At 49.8% G+C, this 26,773-nt stretch overlaps 1 protein-coding gene across 1 annotated transcript; it reads right to left on the bottom strand.

Annotated features, from left to right (window-relative positions):
* Nucleotides 1-1,133: 1,133 nt before the first annotated feature.
* vwa5b1 (von Willebrand factor A domain containing 5B1) lies at nt 1,134-26,368 on the bottom strand. The gene is made up of 22 exons (XM_042343799.1): nt 26,230-26,368; nt 25,612-25,773; nt 24,665-24,884; nt 23,940-24,094; nt 23,104-23,235; nt 21,494-21,618; nt 20,695-20,871; nt 19,504-19,614; nt 17,294-17,496; nt 16,604-16,718; nt 15,781-15,966; nt 14,959-15,154; nt 14,193-14,392; nt 10,919-11,135; nt 6,846-7,136; nt 5,804-5,941; nt 5,060-5,199; nt 3,093-3,159; nt 2,912-2,972; nt 2,451-2,574; nt 1,572-1,885; nt 1,134-1,512 (listed from the first exon to the last, which is right to left on the bottom strand). Exons 1-22 carry the CDS (start codon nt 26,366-26,368, stop codon nt 1,134-1,136), a joined length of 3,852 nt encoding a protein of 1,283 aa, XP_042199733.1.
* Between the last annotated feature and the right edge of the window lie 405 nt (nt 26,369-26,773).

The raw sequence follows: 26,773 nt of genomic DNA on the forward strand, positions 1-26,773 counted from the left end.
CCCCCCCCCCCCCCCCCCCCCCCCCCCCCCCCCCCCCCCCCCCCCCCCCCCCCCCCCCCCCCCCCCCCCCCCCCCCCCCCCCCCCCCCCCCCCCCCCCCCCCCCCAACCTCCATACTTCTCCAGTCACAGCTTTAAGCTGCTTTTAAATGAGTCGCAGTGTCCTCGCCTCAACTACCGTTCCTGGTAACCTGTTCCAGTCATTAATTAAAAGAAATACTTCCTGGCATCTCTCCTAAAAGTGCCCCCTTTGCAACTCTAAACCTACAGTGCTCTCTGACGTATTATCCGTATCAATAGCTTAATGTTTTTATAAATCGAATGTCAATGAATTCATTAGGCACTTCATGAGAATCGAGGTTTCCTGGAAATCAGGGCTGGGAATTTCACACTGGATCCCGCGAGGGTAAACCACCGATCCTTATGTTCCCCCTATCTACTCCGCAATTCCTGAAGGATTAATTCCTGTCTGTCTTCTGTCTGTCTGTCTGGTTGTTGGTTGTTGGTTGGTCTGTCGGTCTGTGCCAAAGGGCTGATCGTTTCATTCTTACAATTCATTTTCCCGGCTATCTGCCATTTTAAACTTTTGGCAAGTAATAAATTCCCCTTTTGGCCACAGAGTGAAAGGTTTTCGAGCGAAGGGTGAAGTTCCCCCACCGATTTACTTTTTTTTCCCAGCACTAATGTAAAGACCCGAATCAACAACAACAAATTAAATTATACTCACGGCCTTTCGCTGTGCGGTGGGACATCCCGAGGCGCTTAATGAAGGGATCCGAGTAAAACGAAAACCCGGGAATTAGTGCCCTCAAAATTAAAGATGTATTTAATACACGAACCACCCACCTTCACAGTAATCTTCGCTTTGCTTCTGCTCTAGCGGGGAGAAGCCAAGTTAAACGATAGCAAAAGCGTTGAACGAAAAACAGAAGCACTGAGAGACCCAAATGACTAACTCAGCTACACTTAGACGGCTGCATTCCCAGCGACTTTAAAAAAAACACAAACAATTAACAAAGCTCTTCGCGAAGCACTGGATCCTGGTGTGAAAGGCACTAGGATCACCCACCCCCAGCCCCTCCCTCCATCGAATTGTAGGGGGTCTAACCCCAGGGTTGAACGGGGACGTTGTTCATTAGACGCTGTTGGGGTTGTAACACAACACGTTCAGCTGAAGGTTCTCGTCCCAGTGTCTCAGCAACACGAAGAGTTGTCTGGCCGAAGCCTTGATGGTGGGGAGGTCTCTGCCCTCGGGGATGGGCTGGGAGTTCAGCCAAGTGCTTGCTTTGGCGGCCACCAGCTCCCACTCGATGAACGACGTGGCCGAGCTGTGCTCCAGCCAGGCCAAGGCCACCGCCGTGGCCCACAGAGTCCCCCCGGGGTCCGTCCCCCCGTTGCCCCCGCTCGGCAAGCAGAGAGCCTCGCTGCAGTCCGTCTCGGATCCTCTCCCACTGTCAGCCTGCGAGGGGCTGGAAGCCTGGGCTTTCTCGGTGAGGAGGTCCGGCGGCCGGCCACTGAGGGTGGGGAGGGCTCCGAGTCGGCGCTGGGAACGCGTGGCTGGCCCCCAGGATACGGCCCGACCCCTCTCGCCTGCTCCCCCAGCTGCTCGCTGGCCTGGCCGTCGAAGCCGGCCCAGAGGTTCAGCCTCTCCGCACTCCCATCGGTGAGGCTTTCTCCATCCCCGGTCTCTTGCCCCCTCATGGCCCCCCTCTCCCCCAGCCCCGTCCGGTCTCGCGCAGGGGAGCAGCAGCTATGGACGGTGGGGCTGGCGGTGGCTCGGTGGCTGGGGAAAGGGGAGCTCCACCTCAGCTTCTCCATGGGGATGCTGACGGCCTCACAGAACGGCTCGTCGAGCAGAAAGGCTCCCGATGCCAATTGTAAAGTGATCTGCGAAAGGCAGTGGCAACAACAACAACAACTTGCACTTGCACAGTGTCCCGAAGTGCTTCACCAACACGCAATTGGATGCCTGCGACTAGTGTTGATGCAAAGACTACTCAACAACAACGACAAATTATATTTACAAGGCTCTGGGCAGTCAAGCATTTTGGACCCAAGTTGGGGGTTGGGATCAGGAGGACTGAAGGAAGGTCTTGACACGGGCCTTGAATGAGGCAAGAGAGGGGGCGAGGCGAAGGGACTTTGGGGTGGAGTTCAAGAGGCAGAGAGGCTGAAGGGTCTGATCGACGTGATGGAACAGGCAGGGCGGGAGACATAGAGCAGGCCGGAGCCCGCTGAGCGGAGGGAACAGATAGGTCCATATGGAATTAGCAGCTCACAGTGGTAGGGAGGGGCAAGGCAGTGGAGCACGAGGACTTTGGACTCTATCTTCTGGGGGATGGGAAGCCTGTGGAGCCAGGCGAGGATGGGGGTGATAGGGTCACGGAGCCTGGCGCGGGAGAGGACACGAGCTGCAGAATCTGAACGCACAAAACGCCACTTCAATACTCACGAGGGGAAGGTAGTCATTATTCTCGTTCTCGGTTTTGCAGATGGAGTCGCTTGCTTTACTAGGCGATCGGCTCATGAAGCCCTTGGCAGCTCGTGTGAGCATCCGAGCCTTGCTTAGGCTCAACCTGTGGGAGAACATGGGATCCCAGGTCAGAACTAAGCTAGCCTCCAAGTCACACACAAATGCATCCCAATCCAATCCTGTCCAACCCACAGAACAGTGCTGGGAGCCTCATCACCACCACAACACCACCAACAACAATAACTTCACACCGTATGGCATCTGGGAGCTCTAGAGGTCTACAAGGACAGTCTTTAAATAGAGGGTCCCACATCCCCACCCTTGCCCAGGGGGAACTAGCAAGGGTCACCCACGTCCTAAGACAGAGCAAAAGAAAGGGCGTATTTTTCACCCCATAAACTCCTTATCCGTGCAGGGGAACAGCTTCAAGCTCCACGAACCTTGCTGTGAATAAGCTTTCGATGGACCTCTGGGACGAGACAGAGAGACTTCTCTGCGGTGCTGGATGGAAGAAGCAGAGAATAAGTTCCAAGGATGAATTTAAGATGGAAAAGGCAGAGACAGAGAGAGAGAGAGAGAGAGAGAGAGAGTGAGAGAGAGATAGGGAGAGGAGTTTGTTACCTTCAGTAAAGCTGCACCTCTCCCACCCGGAGGAGGTTGGAGCGCTGCAGGGAGACAGGCTGCTCTCCTCAGTCGCTGGCAACGAGAGACAATAGAGAAAGCTGCATCAGGCTGCATTTCTGTCAATGTCAGTGTAAGACTGGGGGAAGGAAACATGTTTGTTCCCTATAAGTTCGGAGCGCAGCGAGTGTGTGGGTATGTGTGTGTCTTTGTGTGTGTGCACTTGTGCTTGTGCGAAACATAGGGATAGACCATTCAGCCCCTCCTGCCTGATCCACCGTTCTATAAGATCATGGCTGATCTGTACCTCAACTCCAATTGCCCGCCCTCGCTCAATATCCCTTGATACCCCGACCTAACAAATATCTATCTTGAAAATGTGAATGGATCCAGCCTCCTAATCCAGTGTGTGTGTGTGTGTGTGTCTGTGTTTGGGGAGGGGGTGAAGTGGGTGGTGGTTGAGCTCTTGTGAACCTAGACGGTGTTACATCTCACCTAATCAAGCCTTGCAATTGTTGCATCGCACAAAGCAAGTGCTCATTAAATCCTGTGACGCTCAGTGTGCTGAGCTGCAAGTCTCCAAAGGCACATGATGTTCGTTCGTAGCCTTAATTTTCGGGGTGGGGGGGGGGGTTCCTGGGAGAGGGTGGGGGAGTCTGTACCCTCTGCCAGTTATTCTCTTCCAAAGCTGAGTGACTGGAGCAGAGCCTGTGGCACACTGGGACTCTACTTGTTTGTTCTGTTGAGATTAGCTGAGATAGATGAGTTCCATTAAAGCCCACATCACACAGGGGCTTCAACACCTTATCACGTCCGACCATCTCAGTACTCAGTACTCTCCGCTTGCAATTACTGTCAAGTGCAACAGCAGGGGCTCAGGCTGACACTCCAGCTATCCCAAGAGACGTTAAACCCGACTACCTGGGTGTGGGGGGGCGGGGATGGGGAGGTGAGAGGGAGAGAGAGAGAGAGAAAGAGAGCACAATGGGGAGCGTTCTCCTCGGTATTCTGACCAACGATCCCGCAGATTAATTCATCTTGTGGGATCTTGTTGGCGTAAATAGTCGCTGCCTTTGCCTCAAAAGCAGTCACTGCACCTGAACAATAATGAGCTGCGGAAACACTTTTGCAGACGTTTTGAAGTGGAAGTCGCTGTAAGACGTCAAGACCCTTCCCTCCCTCCTTCCGTTCCTCCCTCCATCTCAACTCCCTGCTGTTCTGCACTGCAAATCACTGAAACACGTCTCCCAATAATAATAATAATTGATGCTAGGTAAACAGAGGCATGTGGAGTAAGCAAACTTGCCTTATGTACGAACTTGCCCGAAGTGCATGCTATATCATTGCTTATGATATTATGGGTACACAAGTATTCACAAGTTAGCCATTATCATTACTGCTATGGAATAACAGGCCACATCCCCCCCCCATCACTGAATGCCGGCCAAGTCACTGCCATTAGGACATAAGAAAGGAACGAACAAGCTTTTAGCGAATAGATTTTCCTGTTGATCAATGACGTCTCCCAAGGATGTGCAATGGAAACCAATCTCAATCATGCAGAAGGCCCAGTCTTCAACAGGCTCTGTGACTTCTATTAACCCAATAGCTCTTTCTAATCAATCTTTAACGAGGAGCAGTGAAGAGGGTCGCAGAAACCTACGGATTTTGAACCGCCGTGCGTGCTCCTGGACGCTTCCCCACACGCGGGGGGGGGGGGGTGTGTGGGCTGCGCTATACAAACGCGCCGTTGCAGTAGTATTCACAAGTAAGCCGTTCTAAAGCTTGCTGAATCAATCAACCCTTTGAACGAGCAGGAGTCAGGAGTGCAGATGGGATTGAACCAGCGACACACAACCGGCTCCATCCTGAAACAGTTGTCGCACCGCCACCTGGCGTCGCCAAGCGGGTACTGCGCAGAGCTCGGCCATCTCAGTGCCTTGACCCCTAGCGAGTGAGATAAGAGCCTTACTCATCACGGCGAACCCATCGTCACCCCCATCAGAGCCGTATCCGGACTGCGACCTGCCCAGGCCCACGCTGTAAGTGCGGTGTTTCTGGCTCCCTGTGTGGGAGCTCCTCTGGTTGCTGGACTTTGACCCAGGCGCTAGAGCGGGAGCGGAAACGAGGCAGAAGGAAAAGACAAGACCAAACAGGTCACCCAACACCATGGACACCTCGACGGGTTAATAATCACAATAATCCTTTGCATTTGATACAGCGCCTTATCACGTCTTCGAGACGTCTCAAAGCGCCTTCGCAGGATGTACCGTCGAGTGAATCGACTGCATATTTTGTGGGCGAAATAATCCTTGTGTTTGACACGGTGCCAGTAACCTCAAGCTGTCCCATTGCACTTCACTTCTTTTTTTTTTAAAGTGTAGTGACTGCGTATTTTGTAAGCGAACGCCTTGCGCCCAACAATAACCCAAAAATAGCCACGAAGAGAACAGCCGGCCTAACCTGCTGGACACCAGGAGAGACGTGAAGTGTCCACCTGAAGGAAAGGACCTCGATTTGAAGTCTCAGCCGAAGGACGGCACCTCCAACAGTGCAGCGTATTTGGGAGGGTCAGCCTTGAATTGTGAGCTCAAAGTCCCTGATATTGGGGTGGGAGGGAGCTTTGAAACCACAACCGTCTGACCCAGAGGCGAAAGGGTGAGCGACTGAACCAGGAGGGGGTGTAGGGTAGACCCAAGTGGTTACATTACCTGAGTTTGAGTACTCAATATTGTTTGGCAGGTATTCATTGTTCTCCAGATAAACAGGCACAAAGGCTCTGTACTTGCTGATAATGTTGCAGGCCTTACTGGTGTGAAGGACGTTCAATTGGTATCGTCTGCCAGACCCTGGGGTAGAAGGGAACACAGAGAGTGCAGACAACAACAAACAACCTGCACTTACACAGCGCCCTTCATGCGGGGTAGGGTCCCGGTGCGCTTGACTGTGGTGGGGTCTGACCCCGAGCCAGGGGGAGAGGGAGGGGGGAGGTGACCGTAAACACGATCAAAAAGGAAGGCCCTTAGATGGGATTTGAAAGTGGGGAAGGAGGGGGCAAGGCGGAGGGACTGTGGGTGAGATTTCCAGAGCTTCAGGGCGTAGTGGTTGAAGGCACGGCCGCTGATGGTAGAGCCGAGGGGGGCGAGGGGCGAACAGGAGGCCGGAGCTGGCCGAGCGGAGGCAGCGGGTGGGTGGAGTGGGGGGGGCAGGGTAAGCAAATCGGAGAGGTAGGGAGGTGCGAGGGCATGAAGGGATTTGAAAGCAAGTGAGAGGATCTTGAAGTCGATCCACTTGGTAATCAGACAGTGATAAAGCCATAGCACAGAGCACAGGAGGAGGCCATTCGACTCTTCGTCCCCTCTCAGAACTCCCCGTTGTAGGTTGTTGGGAATTCTATCGGGATTCCTTTTCCAGTTGGGAAACACCTCAAGTAAGATACACCTGCCCCCCCCCACCTCCCCAAAGAATTCCTAGCTCCCCACCCTCATAATAATTCAGGATGCTGGGTGGCGAACTGGATGGACCTCGGTCTTCTTTCGTCCAACAATTCTTAAGTTCCTTATGCCTTTCATGTCAGGAAGGGGGGTGTCTCAATGAGAGCTGATGTGGGGGCTTGAACCCACATTCATCTAACCCAACAACAACAGCCCTTCGCGCAGGATAGAGTCCTGGAGCGCTTGAGCGTGAGAAGCCAGAGCGCTACCCACGGAGCCAGGCTGATGGGCCGAGGTTACCTTCCTCGATGAATCTTACCGTGTTCTATCTCACACTCTTTTTCAGCCATTTGCTCAAAGTCTCGGATGACGGACTTGGCAGCCAGGTGATGGACGGTTTCGTTCCACGGGTCCTCCTGGAACCCGCCCTGAACCTTTCCGTGGTCAAGTAGAGATCCGAGATCAAAGGTCACTTCCCACCGAAGGACTTCCCCAGACAGCAGACCGCTGATCACGGCCTTGCAGTCAGGCTTGCTGTGGTGAGGCCCCGAGTCCCTGACTCCTTGCGGTGACTTGGCCTTCAGAGTTGGCGAGAATACGTGATATTTCCCTGCAAATTGATTCCAGTAGCAACGTTAGCCTTGGGTGAATTCGATACGGCGCTTTATCGCATCGTCGGGACGTCCGAAAGCGCTTCACGGGATTTCACAGCAGGGCGCGGTGAGTGTTAGCGAACACGACACAGCAAGACCCCTGAAACAGCCACGAAGCGAGTGACCGATTTTTATCCGGGGATTGTCGTCCAGGATGCTGGGAGAGAGAAACTGCCCTTTCTCTTTCCGAATAGCGCCAACGGGAACTTTAATGTCCACCTGGCGCAGGCGCAGGCGCAGACGGGGAGTGAGGTTTAGCATCTCATCCAAAGGATGGAGCCTCCGACAATGCGGCACACCTTCGATGAAGGGATAAATCTAGACTATAAGCTCAACGTCCCAATGTGGGGGCTCGAACCCACAACCTTCTGGCTGGTGGGCGAGAGTGAGTGCTGCCGACTGTGCCAAGCTGACACCTCGCGGAAAATCGTGTGAACACTCTGCGTTCTTAACTCCTCGTCACTAGCATTGGTCCTGAAATTTATCGCTTAACACAGAGAAACGTTTCATTATTATTATTATTATTTGGTCATTACTTGCAGTAACAATGGAACTGTCCTTGAGAGGAGCAATCCAACCACCCTTTCAGACGAAACAAACACCATTTTGGGAAAAGGCTTTTTCTTCCGACGCTACTTTCAATTTCAGACCCGGTCTCTGTCTGAGTCACAGAGAAGAGGGGGGGGGGGGTCTGTCATAGCCTGTGTCTGGATGTGCTAAGCAATTCCATGGTCACCCTCCGTGAAATTGACATTGTGTTCCCTCTACAGATAATAAATTCTCCTGTCCATTGTGCACAGAAACAGGGCTGCAAGCTCTGCATCTTTTATAATAATAATAATAATCCTTGTATTTGACATAGCGCCTTATCACATCATTGAGACGTCTCAAAGCACGTCACACTGCGAGGTAGTTAAGCGTTCATCGAAATAGGGTGAACGTTTTGGTTCCTGGCGAGGGGGTCACAGGTGTTCAGAGCCAGACATTCTGTTAAATCTGTTAGATTGAGATATCAATCGATTTATCGCTCTTAAGGGGAAAAAATATTGGTTTGAGTGCTTTCGATTTATGACTTCTTTGTTAGATTTTGTGAGTTAATAGGTTTTATGGTCCTGTCGGAGTCTTTTAGTCTGAACAATAGTTGAATTAAGGAGTTAAGGTTTTCGAACTGTCAAAGTAGGAAGGATTGGTTGAAGGAGGTCATTCTTAGTTAATTAGGAGTATGAATTTGTCAAAGTACGGAGAACTGATTGGGTAAAAAGTGACACGGGAACATTTGAGGTATAAAAGGGAGGGAGTGGCGTTATAGGACGGTTGTTGAGTTTGGGAGTTTTAACTAACTTCTGATTTTAATATCACTAATTATAAAAGCTCTTGAATCTCAGTAACTTAGAAGAGATGTGAATTTGGGGTAAAGTAATTCTATTTGTTTACGCGTGGTGGTCTAAGTGTTAAGGCTCAGTGGTTAGATATCTTATAAAGTATAAGTGTTAAAGTTATATTTATATAGAAATGCAGTATTTTGCGTTTTATTTACATTAATGTAGTATTATCAAAGTATTATGTAAGATTTGGGTTTGTTATTTTTGCGTCGAATGCTATATATATATATATTGAATTGAATGGGTTTGAATAATTAAGAAATATTTTATTAAAAGCCAAGTGTTTGGTGTATGGTGTGAGACCTCTCTGATCGGGCACGTACCCTATTTGCCCGTATATTTTGCGGGCGAAACACGGCAGCCAATTGCGCACAGCAGCGTCCCACAAACCGTCGTGGTTTGATTGAACAAATTCAGTGTGTTGGCCGGGGCACGGCGAGAGAGAGAGAGAAACTCCCTTCTCTTGTACCAAATGCAAATATTATTAATATTATTATTAAATCCAGCCCCCAGGCGGGAGTGGGTGAGTGGGTGGGATAAACAGACATGAAAAAAAATAATAGAAAGTAAAAATAATTCAATAAGCCACGGTTCAACATTACTAGCTTTTCCGATTTGGCAGGTGGGTGTTTAGTGACTCACCCTATTTCAAAGTGAAACTGGAATTTATCTCCTGCTTTATCCTGGTTGATATTCGCGCGCGTGTGTATGCGAGAGGTGCCGTGTAAATGGAAAGCTTTTGTTGTATTTGGGACGCGACCCTGTGTGAAGTTATTGTCGTTGTTGCGTTAAGCCGGCATCTCAAACGGCCCGTCAGAAAGCACAAGGGCCACTTCACGTCATCCGTCGATCTCGTACGAGGCGCGGCTGAGGACTGGGGAGTAGAAAGAACCGCGCTCTAATAACTTACAATTTCCACCGCAAATTGAGGTGATCGGGTGCAGTTTGTGGTGCTGGCTGTGGGCTGTGATTTATGGCTTTGTGCTGGGGAGCTGAGTGGAGAGTCCAGGAACTTCATCATCGAGTGGTCGGAGATAAGCCCGTGAGTGGAAGGCATTGCACCCTCTCTGAGTAAATAACTACCTTGTCCTCCACAATCAGGCCGGAATGAGAGATTGCTCCGTAAGGCTTCTCTCAGCTGTGAGAAAACCAGATGCTTTCTCAAGCAAACAGCCCAATACGTCACGTCGTCCAGACAATAAAGTGACCGCATCCGTCCTTATTGTCTGGGAATCAGATAGAATCAGATAGCGGACTTTCCACGTGATGTGACGGGATGTGGTGTGACATGCTCCCGGTTATTCCAGGAAGGTCTCAGATTACAAGAAGAAGAATGAATTACATTGGCTTTCACGTCGAGAGGACAGCCCAAGGTGTTGGATTCCTTGATTAAGAAATCCCATTTTAGAAACGTGGCAGATTTGAAGCTAGGAATGGGAACGCACCAACACCACAGGGTGGGTGACATGATGGGTTCAGATGAAGAACGCCCTTTGGCCCATTTGATCTCATCCCTCCAGAACACCCACCCTATCGTCTTCGCAATCACAGGATTCAGCTTTTTCTTAATGTATCGATGAGTCCCAGTGTCCTGGCCTCAACCACCCTTCCTGGTAACTTGTGTTCCTGTCATTTATTACCCTCTGTGGCAGAGGGTCAGCAGTGGATCACCACTCTTGCGCACGATCAAAAAGACAAGAGGAAGGAGCGAGAGAAGTGTATTTTTGAGAATGTGCAAGGGCCCCACCTAGTGCCAATCGACCCTGATCTGGGGAAAGAAAAACATCCTCTGTCAGGTGCCTCGAAAACTATCTCTCAAGACTGGGCCCTTCCATTAAACTTGTTGATTTCATTTCGTCGGCTCATAATCCATGTCTGAACAACAACCAAATGGATTACTATTATTATTATTAAAGGCATCATCGAGTCGTTGAAAAAACAATAACCATTTTGAATTGCTGGAAATGTAATACCCGACTATTCTATCTGAGCAAACGTAATAATAATAACAAAAAAAAGATCCTTACAATTGATGCACAGCAGCATCCCCTCAAACAACCATGAGATGGATGACAAACTTTATCTGGAGGATTGTTGGCCAGCACACCGGGAGAGAGAAACTCCTGGTCTCTTTTTGAACAGTGCCACGGGATCTTTAACATCCACCTGGTGTCTCATCCGAAGGACGGCATCTCAGACAAGACAGCCCCCTCTCTACTCCACCCCCTACACCCCCAACCCACCCCGCACCACCGCGCCCAGCACTGCATTGGAGCATTTGACATTTTCCCCAAAATTGTCCGACACAATATGAACGGAGAAGCTCTGCACCTTTTAAGACCCGGCTTCTGACTCACCGGGTTCTGAGCAGCTGCTGGCGGAGGTGCTCTCCGTGGATGACCTGAAAGTGGTTGTGGAGTCACCGTGATCCGTGACCCCTGGGGTGGCAGTGTGGTGCAGGCTGGTCTGTCCCAGGGGCGAGTCCAGGTCCTGGCTGGTAGATACGCAGTTTTGGTGCAGCAGAGATGGTCGCCTACCATCAATCAGCTTGGACCTTGCAAGCTTTGTGTGGAGCTGTGGGCACACGTGACTAGAATGAGCTATTACGGTTCCTCTTCATTCAGAGGAATGAGCTATAGATCTCTCTTTCTCTCTTTCTTTCTTTCTCTCGACAATTCTCACCCTAGGTTCTAGATTTACCTCCTCATTATGTTGTCGAGACCTTTCAAACTCCTCCACAGGATTTTACCGTGCAGTGCAGCGTAAGAACATAAGGATTGCTCGACCAAGGTCCATCCAGTTCGTCTTCCACCATCCTGGCAGTTGCATTTGCATTTGCAAACTATCTATATACTGGTGTCCCTTTCAATTTCCAATAGGGCCACAGGATCTTTAACATCCACCTGAACAATTGCGTGTGTGTGTGTGTGTTTGTGTGTTTGAGGGCAAACATCCACAATAACAACAACTGGCTTGTATGCAGTGCCCTTCACACGGGGTAGCATCCCGGAGCACTGAACAATGGCGTAGTTTGATACTGAGCTGCGGAGAAAGGGAAGTCACGGTCGAAGAGAAAAATCTTCAGGTGGAGAAGCCAACACGGATACAATGGGTGAAACGGCCTCCGGGTGTGCTACATACAATAATCATTCTTATATGATAACAATTGTATATTTCCAAGGTTCAATTACAGCTTGGCCCTCAGATCATTGACGCACACTGAGAGGATATTAAATCACCAAACCCAGCTCTCGCCATTTCAGATGCCACTTGAACGGTATCAGACGTGACTTATTCTCATCACCCACGGCCTAATTAAGGCTCCACTGTTGTCCCTGGGAATTATTTGCTTCAAATCAACCTGTATTAATTTTGTGTCATCCTCCGCGCTCTTGATTGGGTCATTAATTTACAGGCGGCGGGGGTGGGGTTGTTGTGTGGGTGGGGGGGGGGGGGTTGGGATTGAAACATGGCAGTGGTTTCCATACCAACACACACAAACACACTGAACGCTTTGTGTTAGCTTGGCTCAGTCGGTATCATGCTCGCCTGTGAATCAGAAGGTTCTGGGTTCAAGCCCCATGTGGCACTTCGAACTCACAGGCTAGTCCAGGCTAACATTCATCTTACGACCGTTTCCGTGCCGTAACACTCTACGTGATCCTAGGCACATTGGCTGCAGCGTTGGCCTACAGATGCACAGTCACTACAGCTCACAGCAATTCGCTGTATGGAATGCGGTGATTGCTATTTAAATAATTTGGTCACTTAATCCACCGTGGTTGGTGGGACGCTGCTGTGCGCAAACGGCTACCGCATTTCGCCCACAAAATATACAGTCGATTCTCTTTACAGTACGGTGTGTCCTGTGAAGCGCTTTGGGACGGCTCAACGAGGTGATAAGGTGCTGTCTCAAGTGCAAGGAGTATTATAAAATATCCATTTATTTATATTATTTACCTATTTAACACTGAAGCAGATTCGCTTGGATTCCGGTTGGAGGGGAAACTATCAAGTGAAGAAGCCAACACCAACGCAGATGCAATGGGTGGGATTGGACTGGATTAGCTCCCTGCTCACGTGGCCGCAATCCAAGGTTACCCGTGCGTCACGCACTGATTGGGAACATGCGAGCGGGTGAGTGCATGTCAAGGGGCATTGATTCCCCCCCCCACCCCCCACCCCCTACTTGGGTTTTTCAATGAAGGGAAACGCGATGCCAGCTCGAAAAATCCTTTTGAAGAAGCCCCACTCAGGAATCATTTATGCAACGACTCGTCTGTTTAATTGGGTTATAAAATTGCTTTTCAAATGCAGAACCGAGCCAAAAAAAAAACACCCTCTATTGAACCGGAGGAATATGCATAAATCCTCGTGCTTTGTCAGCCCGGCTCGGGTTACAGTTTTCTCTTGCCTCCCGAGTCTGAGATTTGTGGGTTCAAGCCCCATTTTGGGGCTTTTAACTCGCACGATCTAGGCTGACCCCACAACCACAGTGCTGGGGGTGCGCTGAATTGTCAGAGGTGACGTCCTTTGGTTGAGATCTTAAACCGATTAGTCCCGTCTGTGCCTTGTTCAGGTGGATGTTTCATCTTCTGCCTTGCGCTAACAATTGTTATTATAATAATAATAGTAATCCTTGCATTTGATACAGCGCCTTATCACGTCGAGACGGCTCAAAGCGCTTCGCAGAATATACTGTAAAGTGGAGTGACTGTGTGTTTGTGGGCGAAACACGGCAGACAATTGCACACATAGCTGTGTCCCACAAACAGTCGTGGATTTCGTTTACGATGAAAGCAAGACAATTGCACTCTTATGACACCTTATCAATCGAGGGTCCAGGCTAGACTGTGAGCTCAAGGCCTGAAGCAGAGATGGGTAAGGGTTTGAACCCGCAACCTCCTGTCGCAGAAGCGAGAGTGCAACAACTGAGCCGGCTGCTTAGTATTCAATAGGAGGTGCTTGACAGATCTTCAGAAGCAAAGATTCACTGTTAATTGTGAGGAGGCAAAGGTTTGCCTCCCAGCGCAATATATTAAGCCTTTGAGCTATTTCAGTTTCCCATTTAGAGAGTAGAGAGGTGACAGTTTTAATACATTCCCAGATATATCCTTCTGTGCGTCTGATTTATATTCCGGATCAGCCTTTAATGTCCCTGACTCGCCCAAGTCAATTGCCATTTGCATAGGCGTAACTCAAAATTAGACGGGGAGGTGGGTGGTGTGGGGGGGGAAAGAACTGAGGGAGGGGGTTGTTGTGAAATCTCAGCCCAGTGCAGTTTCCGTACATTCAAGGCAAGGACCGCAGGAGGTGCTACGGGCAAAGAGCGGGGTCTATTTTGCGGGTCGGGCTAACCACGTGTGACGCATGTGTAGAACAACAACAACAACTTGCATTTATAGTGCGGCCGTCACCCCAGGTAGTGTCCCGGAGCGCTTGACAGTGGCGGAGTCTGAGTTGCACAATTAAGGGAACGTGGAGGGCTTTGCACACGGTTAACCCAACCTCTAGTTTTCTCACCGTGACCGCTTGCTGTTCGGAACCCGTCGGATACGATGACAAGAGTCGCACGAAGAAATTATTATCCGGCTGTTAGGCATTCGGCAACAGCTGCCTGTTTCTGCTCACCTGCCAGTCTCCCTGACCCAGCGAGGCAGCTTCCGGGCTCCGTTGACTCACCAGCTGCTGGGCTCTTGCTCTCCTCAGAGGGTTCTTACTCAGGGCTGAGGACGGGTCACTGGAGGTAAAGTACCGCTTAAAGTTGCCCTGTTCAGCCAGTTGATTGGCGCTATACGCTCTCCTTCTGGGAGACGTCTTTGGCTTGATGCCTTTAAGATGCATCGTGAACGCAGGTTACGACAACGAGACAATGTGTTACTCATAATAATTTCGGTACGACTAATAATAATCCTTGTGTTTGATACAGCGCCTTATCACGTCTCCGGGACGTCTCCAAAGCGCTTCACAGATTACATTGCAAAGCGAATTGACTGTGTGTGTTGTGGCGGAAAGGCGGCACCCAATTGCGCCGGGACTCAGGGAGGGAGAGAAACCCCCTTTCCCTTTGCGAATAGCGCCGCGCGATCTTTAACGTTCCCCCTGAACAGGGAACAGACCGGGAACTCGGTCGAATGGCACCTCCGAAGGACGGCACCTCTGACAATGCAGCAATTCCCCACCCCCCCCACCAGCAATGCACTGGAGTGTCAGCCTAGACTGTGTGACTTCAAAGTCCCGACGTGTGGTTTGAACGCATGAGAGCGTAACGGACCGAGCCAGGCAATTATAGGCCAAGCTCTTCCTGATTCCTTCTCCCACTGAAGTGCCCGCGTGACCTGGGGTCGGGAATCTCCTTCGATCCGCGCAAAAATATTAAAGACAGAAAATTCCAAACCCAAGTCTCTTTCCGCTTCGCATTCCTGCTCTTCCAGAGTCACTTCCCGCGACACTTCTCTCCCGGGATCCACGGCCGAATCCCGGGAACAACTCGCGAGCTCGAAACCCCGGTCCGATTCCTCCTCCAGCGAGTGGTAAAAGACTGAACCGCTGGAATCCTGGGACCACATCATGCTGTATCTCCGACGTTTTTCCTGGGTGGAGGGATGGGGCGGGGGGGGGGCATTGCAGAAGGGAGGGAGGGAGGGAAGGAAATTAAAATGATACATGACGCTACATGACATCTCACGACTGCGAGCCAAACTCCTTTGCCTCCAGTGATTACGTCACTCCGCAAGAACGATCCCAAATCTTTCCTCCGTTGGCTGAGGTTGTGGTCCCTCGGGGGTAGCCCCAGTACTGGACAAGTCCCTGTTCTCTCCAGAGCGCCTCCGACAATGCAGCACTCCCCCACCCCGCACTGGAGCGGCAGCCAATTCCGTGAACTCAAAGCCCCCCCCCCGATGTGGGAGCTTCAACCCCTAACCTTCTGGGAGAAGTAATGGCATTGAGGGGTGTGGGGAAATTGGACGAGAAGATCTGCCAGGGTCTTATACCACCACCAACAACAACATCAACAACTTGCGCCCTTCAAACAGGGCAGCGTCTCAGAGCGCTTGACAATGGCGGAGTCTAACACCGGGCAGTGCGAGGGAGGAGGTGACCGAAAGCTCGAGGAAGAGGAAGATCTTCAGTGATAAACTGGGTGGAGCAGGTTCGATGGGTTGTTCCCAGGTTCCCTAGCACGTGTCAGCCTTGTCGCCTCGTGTCGGATACTCACTGATCTGGGGTTGGAGTGATACCTGGACGTGTCACAGATCACGCTATACCCCACCAGCCTGTCCCCGGGGAACAGCGTGCTCGGCCCCACAGGGGAAAGGAGGACCTCGGTTGTTTCGGGGAAGAGCCATTCGATTGTGACGTCGCTGAGAACGGGCATCATCGCCTTCTTGAGGGACGTCACCATCTAAACACAAACGCACAAACACAACCGGCCGTTAATCACCGCCACAGAACCCAGCCAGGGTCTTGCCTGCGTTCTGCCAGGAGAGAGAGAGAGGGAGAAAGAAACTGCCTTCGCTTTTCCAACAGCGCAACGGGATCTTTAACGTCCACCCAAACAGGCAATCAGGACCCTGGTTTAAGGTCTCGCCTGGTGCCTCTGAATGCACTGCGCACCCTCCAGGCACTGTGGTGGAGTATCAGCCTTAAACAACGTGAGTTCAAAGACCTGATGTAGGGGACTTGAACCCACCACAACAACAACAGTAAAGTGATCTGAGAAAGAATGACAACAACAACCACAACAACGACCTGTATTTACACAGCGCCTTTGACCCAGAATAAAGTCTCATGAGCGCTTCGCAAAGACCTGCCTACAAATAGTGTTAATACAAAGTTTACTCAGCAGCAACGGCAACAGATTGCATTTAGGTAGAGGACGTCCCAAGGCGTTGGACGGTCAAGGATTTGCAGCCATGCGACATTCTGACTCGGGGTGTGAGAGGGCTACCGACTGAGTCAGGCTGACTGACACCTCGGACGTTCTTGTGTACTAAACCCTCGTTGATTTTGTAGGTTTTTTTTTTTTTGCTTGAATTCACCTTTGGTTGGAGTCTTTCACCGTCTCCAAGAAATTCCGCGGCTCCTTTGGAAACGGACGCAAGTCCCAGAACCAACCGTCTGCACGCATTCTGTCCGATTCCAAAGCTAAAGCACCTGTAGTGAGGTGACAGGTCAGCAGGTCAGCGTTTGATACAGACCATTCTATAATAATAATAGTGATAATAATCCTTGCATTCGATATACCGCTTTTCACGTCTTCTCGACGACTCAAAGCACTTCACAGAATACGCCGTAAAGTGAATTGACCCGTACATTTGTGGGCGAAACATGTCACATCTCTGAGTTGCCTCAGAAGCGCTTCACACAATATACCGTGAAGTGAATTGACTGCATATCTTGTGGGCGAAACAAACAGGGCAACCAATGGCCCGCGGCAGCGTTCTACAAACCGTCGTGGATTGAGTGACCAAATATTTTTTTTCTCTGAAGGATCTTGTTACCCACGGAAAGCGATCCGTCAATCTCTCGTTTGCAAGGTGAGTGCTCTAACCACTAAGCTACTGGACCCCACTATAGCACCTTTCATGTCGGGAGCATACACCAACAACTTGGCCTTTATACACCGCCCCTTAAGCAGGGTAGCGTCCCAGAGCGCTTTGGAGTTTGCGCAGCGCACCGCAGAGTGCAGTGACTGTACGTTCTCGTTCTGAGCATCCAAGCCCGAGTACCTGGTCGAATGAGCGTGGGCTCGGACGCTCTCAATCACTTTCCCCGTGTTGTTCACAGCCCCGTCAGTCAGAAGGAAGAGGAGTAAAGGATGTCCTCTGTAGGCCGGCTGGCGGAGGATCCAACTCAAAGGTGCCGAGATGTTGGTGCCTCCCATGTCGGCTCGCATCTTCTTAACGTGCTCACAGGCCAGGGCCAGCGTGTCCTGGGGGCACCAAGTGTATTTATATATTTTTTTATTAATGTGCGGAATTCGATTTTATCTACTAAAACGTTGGGTTATCTTATCAGTAACGACCCGTGCATTTGGTACAGCGCCTTGTCACATCGTTTCAAATCGCTTCATAGAGGGCTTTTGCTGACCAGTGTAGTGACTGCGTGTTTTGCAGAGGCAGCCAATTTACGCCCAGCGACGTCGCTGCGAATGGCCGCGAAGCGAAAGAGGGATCGACGGCTTGGACGCCGGGAGAGGATTCCACTTGCTGCTGCGTCGGTCCTGCGCCTTTCACGCGAAAGCGATATCTTTATATCTCGAAACGCTTCACAAATTGACTGGGAAAAGAAGCGGAGGATGTCACAGAGGCAGCTCGACCCGAAACCAGGGCCGAATTAGAATGAGGAAAGGAGGGTGGCAGTGGGGCCATGGGGAGAAGGGGGACGGGGAGAGGGGGCTGTGGGGGACAAGCAAACCAGGAGTAAGACCCCCTTGCTTTCCCTGAAACAGTCACGGCACGGAGGTCCCATTACGTATCGCCCGAGTGGTGGTGGGGGCGATTATTTTGTCTCAAGTTACAGTTCAGGCTGTGAGTGTGTGTGTGTGCGTCTGTGTGTGAGTGTCGGTGAGTGTGTGTGTGTGTGTGCACCCGCGAGTGCGAATTTCAGGTGTCAAATTATTCAAACTGTGCACTCACTGAGCCAGCGCAGGAAGGAAGGGAAGGCTTAATTGGAATTCGCATTGGGGAAGGCCTATGACCTTGAGGAGGCGTGGGTGGACAGCTCGCCCAGTCTCGCTGCGCTTGCTCTCTCTCTCTCTCTCTCTCTCTCTCACTCTCTCCGCTCCCAGGTTTGAGTCCCAGGGCTGCTCGTCAAGCCTTGACAGACCAGATCAGCATTCTATTCTGCTCAGATGGCTCCAGCCAAAGGCTGAATCTCCCACCCATCGAATAGTTTCACAGCTCAGGTCGGCAACAGAACAGGTCGTTTTTTTTTAATAATCAAAACTGAGAAGTCCCTGGGAACGCTCGGCAGGTCAGACAGCATCTATGGAGAGAGGAAAGGGGTCATCGTTTCAGGTCGATGACCCTTTCGCTAGCTCTTTCTGACAAATGGTCACCGACCTGAAAAGTTAACTGACTTTCCTCTCTCCATAGATGCTGCCTGACCTGCTGAGTGTTCCCGGCCACTTAATAATAATAATAATAATCCTTGCATTTGATATAGCGCTTTTCATGTCGGGAGGACGTCCCAAAGCGCTTCACAGAACACACTGTAAAGTGAATTGACTGTATATTTGTGGGCGAACGCGGCAGCCAATTGCGCACAGCAATGTCCCACAAACAGTCGTAGATTGAAAATGACCAATTTATTATTGTTTTTGGTTTTGGGGATTATTATTAGGCTCTGTGTGGAGTAAGGAAACTTGCCCAAGTTTCACCCTCTGCCTGGAATTGAACTCAGGTCTCTCACTTGCAAAGCGAGTGCTCTAACCACTGAGCTACAGGACTCCGAAGCTACACTTCTGTTTTTGTTTCAGATTTTCCAGCAACTGGAGTTTTTAACCTTTAGTAATTATTTTTATAATCCTTGCATTTGATACAGCGCCTTGATACACGTCGTTGAGACGTCTCAAAGCCCGTCGCAGAACATATCGTACAAGTGGATTGACTGTGTGTTTTGTGGGGCGAAACCTTTTACGAAAGCAGCTCCAAGAATCCGACAATCTCACAGCGTGGAAGAAGACCAAAGCAATAGCACAGTCACTATACTGCACAGTAAATCCAGTGCAGCTCTGGAGCATCAGCCTGGACTGTGAACTCAAAGTCCCCAAACCCATGGGGGCTTGAACCCTTGGCTTCCGAACCTGCAGAAGAAAGACTGAGCCAAGCTGACACACACTGGACTGTGCCATTCAGTGATGCTACAGTGGAAGGTGGACTGAGCGGACACTCATACACACCAGAGAGACGATAAAGAAGGCAAAGTGTTGACTTACTTCATTGTAGGGTCTGCTGGCCGGGAACAGGGTCCGGAAAGTGGATCCGAATCCAATGATATTGAAGAGACAGGAAGGCACAAGACTCTTCAAGACCACAATCATTGCGTCCTTCTCGGCCGCCAAAAAAAAAGGAAATTGCAAGTCGTCAGTGAGGGTTAGGGACACAATACAAGAAATCTTTATAAGGCACCATTTTGGGTCAAAAGCTTGAGACTTGAGAGTGTAGTGTAGTGACTGTGCATCTTGTAGGCAGCCAATTGGAGCGCAAATTCCCGCAAACTGTGGTGAAGTGAACGATCAATTTTTACCAGGACAAACTGGGCTTCTGAATAATTATAATAATCCTTGCATTTGATATAGCGTCTTATCACGCCTTCAAGACGCCTCAAAGCGCTTCACAGGATATACAACAACAAAATTACAATTGTAAAGGGCCTTTCATGTCGTGAGGACGTGCCAAGGCGCTATACTGTAAATATATTGTACATTCTTTACATTATACTGTAAAGTGGAGTGACTGTGTATTTTGGGGCCGACCGCGCCAGCCAATTGGAACGAGCGTGTATCTCGTAGGCGAACCACAATGTTTATTCTGGGCAAACATACATCATAGGGACCGACATCAGAAACAGAGTGAGTGTCGGCGCTGTGTATTTTCCCATTATTGTGAATAATTAATTGGCGCTGAAGGATTCCATAATTGAAAACGCCATCAATTTGCCCCTTCACAGAACTCCAGAGCTTTGCCACGACATTCTCCATACTAATGCCTTCGCACAATTCCAAACCTGCGCCTGACCCGCCTGGTCTCCAGAGGAGACGTCAAACCCAGGTCCCATCTGTCTGATCTTCAGAAATGTACAGCAATAAACCTTTCCCCTCACCCCCAACCTCTCGTTAACCAGCCTGAAATGCGATCATTTTTGTTTAAATTCCGTCTTAATTCCTTCAGAAATAATAATAATAATAATAGTTAATAAGTCGGTCACTTCAACTCACGACTGTGCGCAATTGGCTGCCGCGTTTCGCCCACAAAATGTACGGTCAATTCACTTGACAGTGTATCCTGTGAAGCGCTTTGAGGCGTCTCGAAGACGTGATAAGGTGCTGGATCAAATGCAAGGATCATTATTATTATTATTATTATCTGGGTTGGGTGTGCTCGGCTGACTGCTCATCAGCCGTTACCTTGACGCGGCCGATGTTGACTCCGCTCATGCTCCCGCTCCGATCGATCAGGAAGATGAACTCGCCCTGAGTCCGCCTCAGGTCGGGCTGAACGGCCTTCAGGTTGGGGCAGAAGTTTAGCATGACCACTGGGTTGTGAGGGATGTCCTTGTTCAGCCGCTTTCTGATGATCTCTGTCTGTCAACAACAACAGCACATCGCATTTACACAGTGCTTTTCAGGAGGACGTCCCCAGTGGTTTAGATCCGAGCTGGTGGGGGTGGGGGGGAGGGGGGGGGGGTTGGTGGGATCAGGGGCGGAGGAGGGCAGGGAGCGTAGGCGTAGGAGAGTGTAGGAGATTTTGGTGTGAATTTTGAATCCTTCGGGATGTTGTACCACCAAAGGTTCGGGATACGAGTCTGTCAGAGTCTCTCGTTCCCAGCACTATGTTCTATTTATGTTTCCATAACACATTGTAAGTAATTGCTGGATCCCCGCTGACTGCTCATCTCCCATTGCTTTCATGAAGCTTTTGATTGGAAAATAATGACCCATTTTCACCGTGCAATTAGTGCTCGATGGCTGAGCATTCAGCCTTTGGTCAACACCCTTCCAGTTCTTTCCCTGCTCCCACCACCACCCCCTACCCACCCCACTTCGGTCACTCAATCCACAACTGTTTGTGGGGACGCTGCTGTGGGCAATTGGCTGGCGCGTTTTGCCCACAAAATATACAGTCAATTGACTTTATGGTATACTCTGTGAAGCGCTGGAGACATATCAAAGACGTGATGAGGCACTGTATCAAATCAGAAGTCACCTTTTTCTCCGAGCTGGGATCCTTTTTGCTTCCTTTGATGAAATCGCTCTTTCCTTTCAAATGCTGCTCGTATTCATCTGGTGACATATCGCCTCCTTCCATTAGGATGTGCGGCAAGTGTGGCTCTAAGGAAGACATGACGCAAAACCCTTCAGAGACGTTTCATGGTGTGCCCCCACATTGGGAGTTCGAGCTCATAGCGTTGTCGCTTACGAGGCACTGAACCGAGCTTCCGTCCGTCTGTCCCTCTGTTCGGGTTAAAGATCCATTGGAAACGACAACAGTCAACTTGGATTCCTGGCCAACAATCCCCTGAATAAAATTGGTCGTGGCTGCTTGTAGGATGTTGTGCAAATTGGTCGCTGCATTCAATTACGAATTCACGATTAAACTGCGACATTGCAGACGTCATATCAGAGGCAAGGATTACTTTTTTGTTACGTTGCAATGAGGAGAGATCCAAGCGCAGACCCAGTCATCCTTGCGTCCGACATTAAACCTACAATGTCAAAAAACGATTGGCATCTAATTGCTGCAAAGTGTAGTGACTGTGCGTTTTCTGAGCCAGCACAGCAGCCAATCTGCACCTTGTAAAGTCTCACAACCAAAACAAAACTGGGGGGATTGTTGACCAGGTCAGAGGGAAATTCTCTTCTCTTTTCCAATAGTGCCACAGGGGTCTTTAACACCTGAACGGACACATAAAAAGCCTCGGCTAAATCTTTGCTCCCCCTCCAAAAAAAAACGACGTCGACTCACTCAATGCAGTACTGAACCATGTGACTCCACTATCAAGCCATTTACATCTGTGATCTCACTGCAGCATAGCGGCTAAAGCATCAGTAAAGATCGGTAACCAGAATTTGGCACCAAACACAGCATCGCTCTAGTCTCTTATCTCACTGCACCTCTGTATGGCCACCGGCCCATTTTACGCTCGTCAATCAGGATTATTCCGCAGCTTGTAGATTTTCCCAACCTCTTGCCAAAGACTTTTCAGCAAATTATCATAAATTCAGTTAACCTTGAGCCAACTTTGTAAAACACGCACACACAAACACACACACACACACACCTACCATTGTATAAACCAAACGTTAGCTGATTTCCAGTCTTAGCACACCTCTAAGGTTTTTGCCACGATGGTTCGCCCTGCAGAAACTTTCCAAAGAAATAAAATGGACACCACCTTTGGATGCGGAACGTGGGACTGATCAACTGGTTGGAAAATATCTCCGAGGGGTGGGATGGGTGGGGGGGGGGGTGGGGTGGTGGTTCCTGATCTCAGAGAATGGTGTAGCCCTTTGCATATTAATCGGATAATGGCCAAGATGCAAAGTTGTGTTCAGATGCCTCCCGCACGCGGATAAATTGTGTATTTGGTCGAGCGCCTCAAATCCAAGATGGCAGCATTGGCGCGAACCATTGGTTTGAAGAGGTGGGGGCGCTGAGATCAGTTTTGTTGACTGAAATCCCACCATTTCTGTCGTGAAAGAAAACCGATTTCCCTCCTCCCCTTGTGGCACGTTCTCACACGGGCACCGTGGCTGCCGAAAAAGGCGACATCGAAACGGGGAGCCGGAGACAAAGGAAGGAGAGGGTTTCCCTACCGCTGGGGTGGATGACGATCTCCACGGGTCTGTCGCACGTATGTTTCTTGGCTAATGTGACGACGACGCTGGAGGCACAGAACGCTTTGGGGTCCGCGTCGACCCGGATCGAGTGGGTTGGGCTTTCCACACCTGCAGAGCAATGGTGAACAGGCAGCAGTCAAGGCAACAGGCCAACGGGTTTGCTTTAAAACAATGGACATCGTTGACGTGACAAGACTGAGGTGGATGGTAAACGGGTAGTAAACTTAATAAACAGGCTCCCGAGGGAGACAGACGGTGGAAGCAGAAAATGTTGTTTGTTTCAAGAACAAATGAGATAGATTTCTGCTAGAAAATAATATCTGGGGGATAGAGTGTATAGTTTGGGACATAACATGTCAAACGACTGCCGGGATGGTGGAAAGGCGAACTAGATGGACCTTGGTCTTCTTTCACCAGCAAATTCTTATGGTCTTATGATGGATGTTATTAAAGGGTATTAAAGGATTCAGGGCAAAGATGGCTAATTGATCTTATACACAGAGAGTTGTTACACTCTGGATTGCACTGTCTGAAAGGGTGGTGGAAGCAGATTCGACAGTAGCCTTCTAAAGGGAATTGGACGTGTACTCGAAAAGGAAAAGTGGGACTAGTTAGTAGCTCTTTCAAAGAGCTGGCACAGGCACGATGGGCCGAATGGCCTCCTTCTGTGCTGCAAGATTCCATGATATCATTTAGGACATCTGCATTGAATTCCACGCAATTTAGCGAGGCAGCCGATGTCAGGGGTCACTTGTCCAGCCCTGAGCTCTCGTCGCTTCGATGCTTATGTACATATGTCAGTAGCTTCTGACCTGCTAGTAAGCAGGGCCCTCGGATCTCGAGCTGGAAACTGAACTCGTACACGCTGGGGTTGGTGACTTCCTCATCCAAGCATCTTGCCAAGCACAAGCGGTTGCCGCTCTGCGCTGGGTTGCGAGGGCTGCAATCACACCGGTGTCTGTCTTTGCTGCGGAGAAATGCATTTGCGCTGAACGTGTAGCCATTGTTTACGCCCGTCACACCGCTCTGCAGACCGTCGGTAATCCTTTCTTACGCTGGGATTCTGTAATACTCTCCGTAATACCCTCGCTTTCTCTTCCCCGCACCCATACGCTCCCCACAACGCCCCTCCACCACCTCCGCACCCCCCTCCCCACCCCACACCAGCCCACTGCGTTATTATGTGTGTATGGGGCAGTCAGCAACTCCAGAAAGGGAATAAGCAGTACCCACCGTACCCCCGATGCTGCATTGGAGCGTCAGTTTAGACTTGAAGTGATTCCGAATCCCAACACGGGGCTTGAACCCACATTCTTCTGACCCAGAGGCAGGAGTGCTACCACTGTGCCAGGCTGAGCATTGCAATGCTCAATGGAGGCAGAGAGAGGGGGGTAATTGGAGTAATTACTACAGCAGGGGACAAGAGTATGTTCTTAAAATGTTTAGCTAAGACACGTTGCCTACTGTTTTGTAGGCAACATGTCTTGGCTATGTGACAGCTACGGTACAGCTAAGACGTGCTGAGTCCTTGGCTCACCTCCTGAACTGGTTTTCAGCTGAACTTTGCACGTCAGGATCAGGTTGAAGCACCCTGGGGGTGTAGACTGAGGACAGCAAGACCCTGACTGCCCCACTGGGGAGGGTCTGGAGTTCGGACGAGGTGCTGAGCACCACAGAAACAATCTCAAGGGCTGGAATCACGCCGAGGCTTACCACGAACATTGTCCTCTCCAGGTCCTCGTCCAGCGTTAGATGCCCTGTTGCCAAAGGCCAAAAAGAGCCGGTAAGCGCTCCGAGAGGCCGTCCCGGCGTGAAGGCAGCTGTACACATACAAGTTGCGGGTTGTTCTTGTTGTGAGGTTTCGCGACGTAAAGGGAAGTTTTTATTTGATTAATTTCGCAAATGATAGAGGGTTTAAATTATTAAATGGCGCAGAACCAGAACGAATGGTTTAACCAAAAGGCCATACAGCTCTAATACGTTTAGCCTTCATTAAATGTTTGCAAATTATGTTTCAATCAAGTTAAGGCGAACGCAGCAGCACAAACTGATTTTGATAATAATTTTATTTGGAGGTTGTTGACTCGGACACCAGGAGAAACTCCCAGCTCTTTTTGAGTAGTGCCACGGGATCTTTAATGTTGACCTAAACTGGCAGATGCGATCTGTTTAACCTCTCATCCGAAGGACAGGACCTCCAAAATGCAACACCCCCCTCAGCGCTACACTGGAGTGCATTTCAGACAATGCGATTCCAAGTCCCTACTTGGGGCTTGAAGCCACAACCTTCTGACTCAGAGGCGAGAATGCAAACCAGGATCATTAATGTCATAAGAGCGGTGACTGTTCTGCAGGCAAACACAGAAGCCATTTGCTCCAGCAGGGTCCCACATGCAGGTGGCTGGACTGATCAACCGGATTGTCATTCAGGATATGAGTTGAATAGAAATATAAGTTGAGATGAACTTCCACCTAATACTTTACCACTGCCGTGCTGGAACACTCCATTTGAAACACCGCAGCAGTCGAAATAATAGTCATCAAGTTTGGCTTTGTCCTTGATTTGCACTGTTATAATACGTCCAGAAACGAAAGCTTCAAATCCAACCACAGCTGTGTGTTCGCCCAAAGGGTAAATGAAAAGCCCTGGAATTAAACAGAATTGCCCCACATAGTTTGCAACGCTTCTGAAACTCTTCCAACACGTGGAGGAAGAAAGAGCAAGAGAGAGAAAAAAGAAAATTAAAACGAAATTGCACTTTATAGCACGTCTCAAAACGTTCCTCGGATAATTACTGTGAAATATAATGATTGTTTTGGGTAGGCAAATGACATTTTGCACATAGCAATGGCTCACAATCAGTCATTTTAAACCGAGTAGTAAACTTATGAAACAGGCTCCCTAGGGAGACAGTGGAAGCAGAAAATGTCAATTCTTTCAACAACAAACCAGATAGATTTCTGCTGGAAAATAAACAGGGAACTTTTGCGTCAGCAAAATAAATTCCATTCTTAGTTAAACCCCCCCCCCCCCCCCAAAATATATTTTATTCTGTCTTAAAACCGAGATAAGGCGTTCATTATGTTCGCGGAGGTACACACCTTCAATTGGATGATCCTCTGGGTTGGCGTATGTTAAGGAGGCTGATATGCCCAGTGTGTAGCCCATCATACATGATGTAACTTCGGATGAAGTTAAAGGCAAGTTGCTGCCGTTGTTTTGGTTGATAAGTCCTGGCATTGTGTGGTTTGTTCTTGGGGTATTTTTTTTTTTGGAGTGGGGTGGGAGGATTCCGAAAACTTACAGAGAAGTCAAGAGGCACTCATTTGAAGACATCTTGAATCGGCTGGAGGGAAGGACAACCAGTTTCTGTGTGAGTGCGCGTAAAAGGGAAAATTATCCGTATCATCCCACAGTATTAATCCACCCACACACTCTGCAAGTCCATCTCCAACGCAACACAGCCAGCCAGTGCATTTGTGAATGTATTTACCATATCTAACGTGGACTGAGATTCAAGCCAGCAGGTAAGTGGCCTTGATAGCAATTTCATGGTTTATTGTGCACTGTTTACACACAAGATTCCTAAAACAGAGATTCTTTTGGCATTCCTGAAGCGAATGCCCACCAGGCTCACTTCCGAAG

This window comes from Callorhinchus milii, unplaced genomic scaffold, assembly GCF_018977255.1.
Source record: "Callorhinchus milii isolate IMCB2004 unplaced genomic scaffold, IMCB_Cmil_1.0 Scaffold24, whole genome shotgun sequence".
In the NCBI taxonomy this organism is placed as follows: Eukaryota; Metazoa; Chordata; class Chondrichthyes; order Chimaeriformes; family Callorhinchidae; genus Callorhinchus; species Callorhinchus milii.

Bases quoted from the DNA above. Each gene is read 5' to 3' on its own strand.
- vwa5b1 (XM_042343799.1), bottom strand. From the start codon at position 26,368: ATGCCAGGACTTATCAACCAAAACAACGGCAGCAACTTGCCTTTAACT. The intron at 23,236-23,939 runs GTCAGAAGCTAC...ATTGCTCTGCAG, and splicing joins AGGGCCCTGCTTACTAGCAG to GTGTGGAAAGCCCAACCCAC. The intron at 14,393-14,958 runs GTTTGGAATTTT...TGCATCTTAAAG, and splicing joins CGAAGCGGAAAGAGACTTGG to GCATCAAGCCAAAGACGTCT.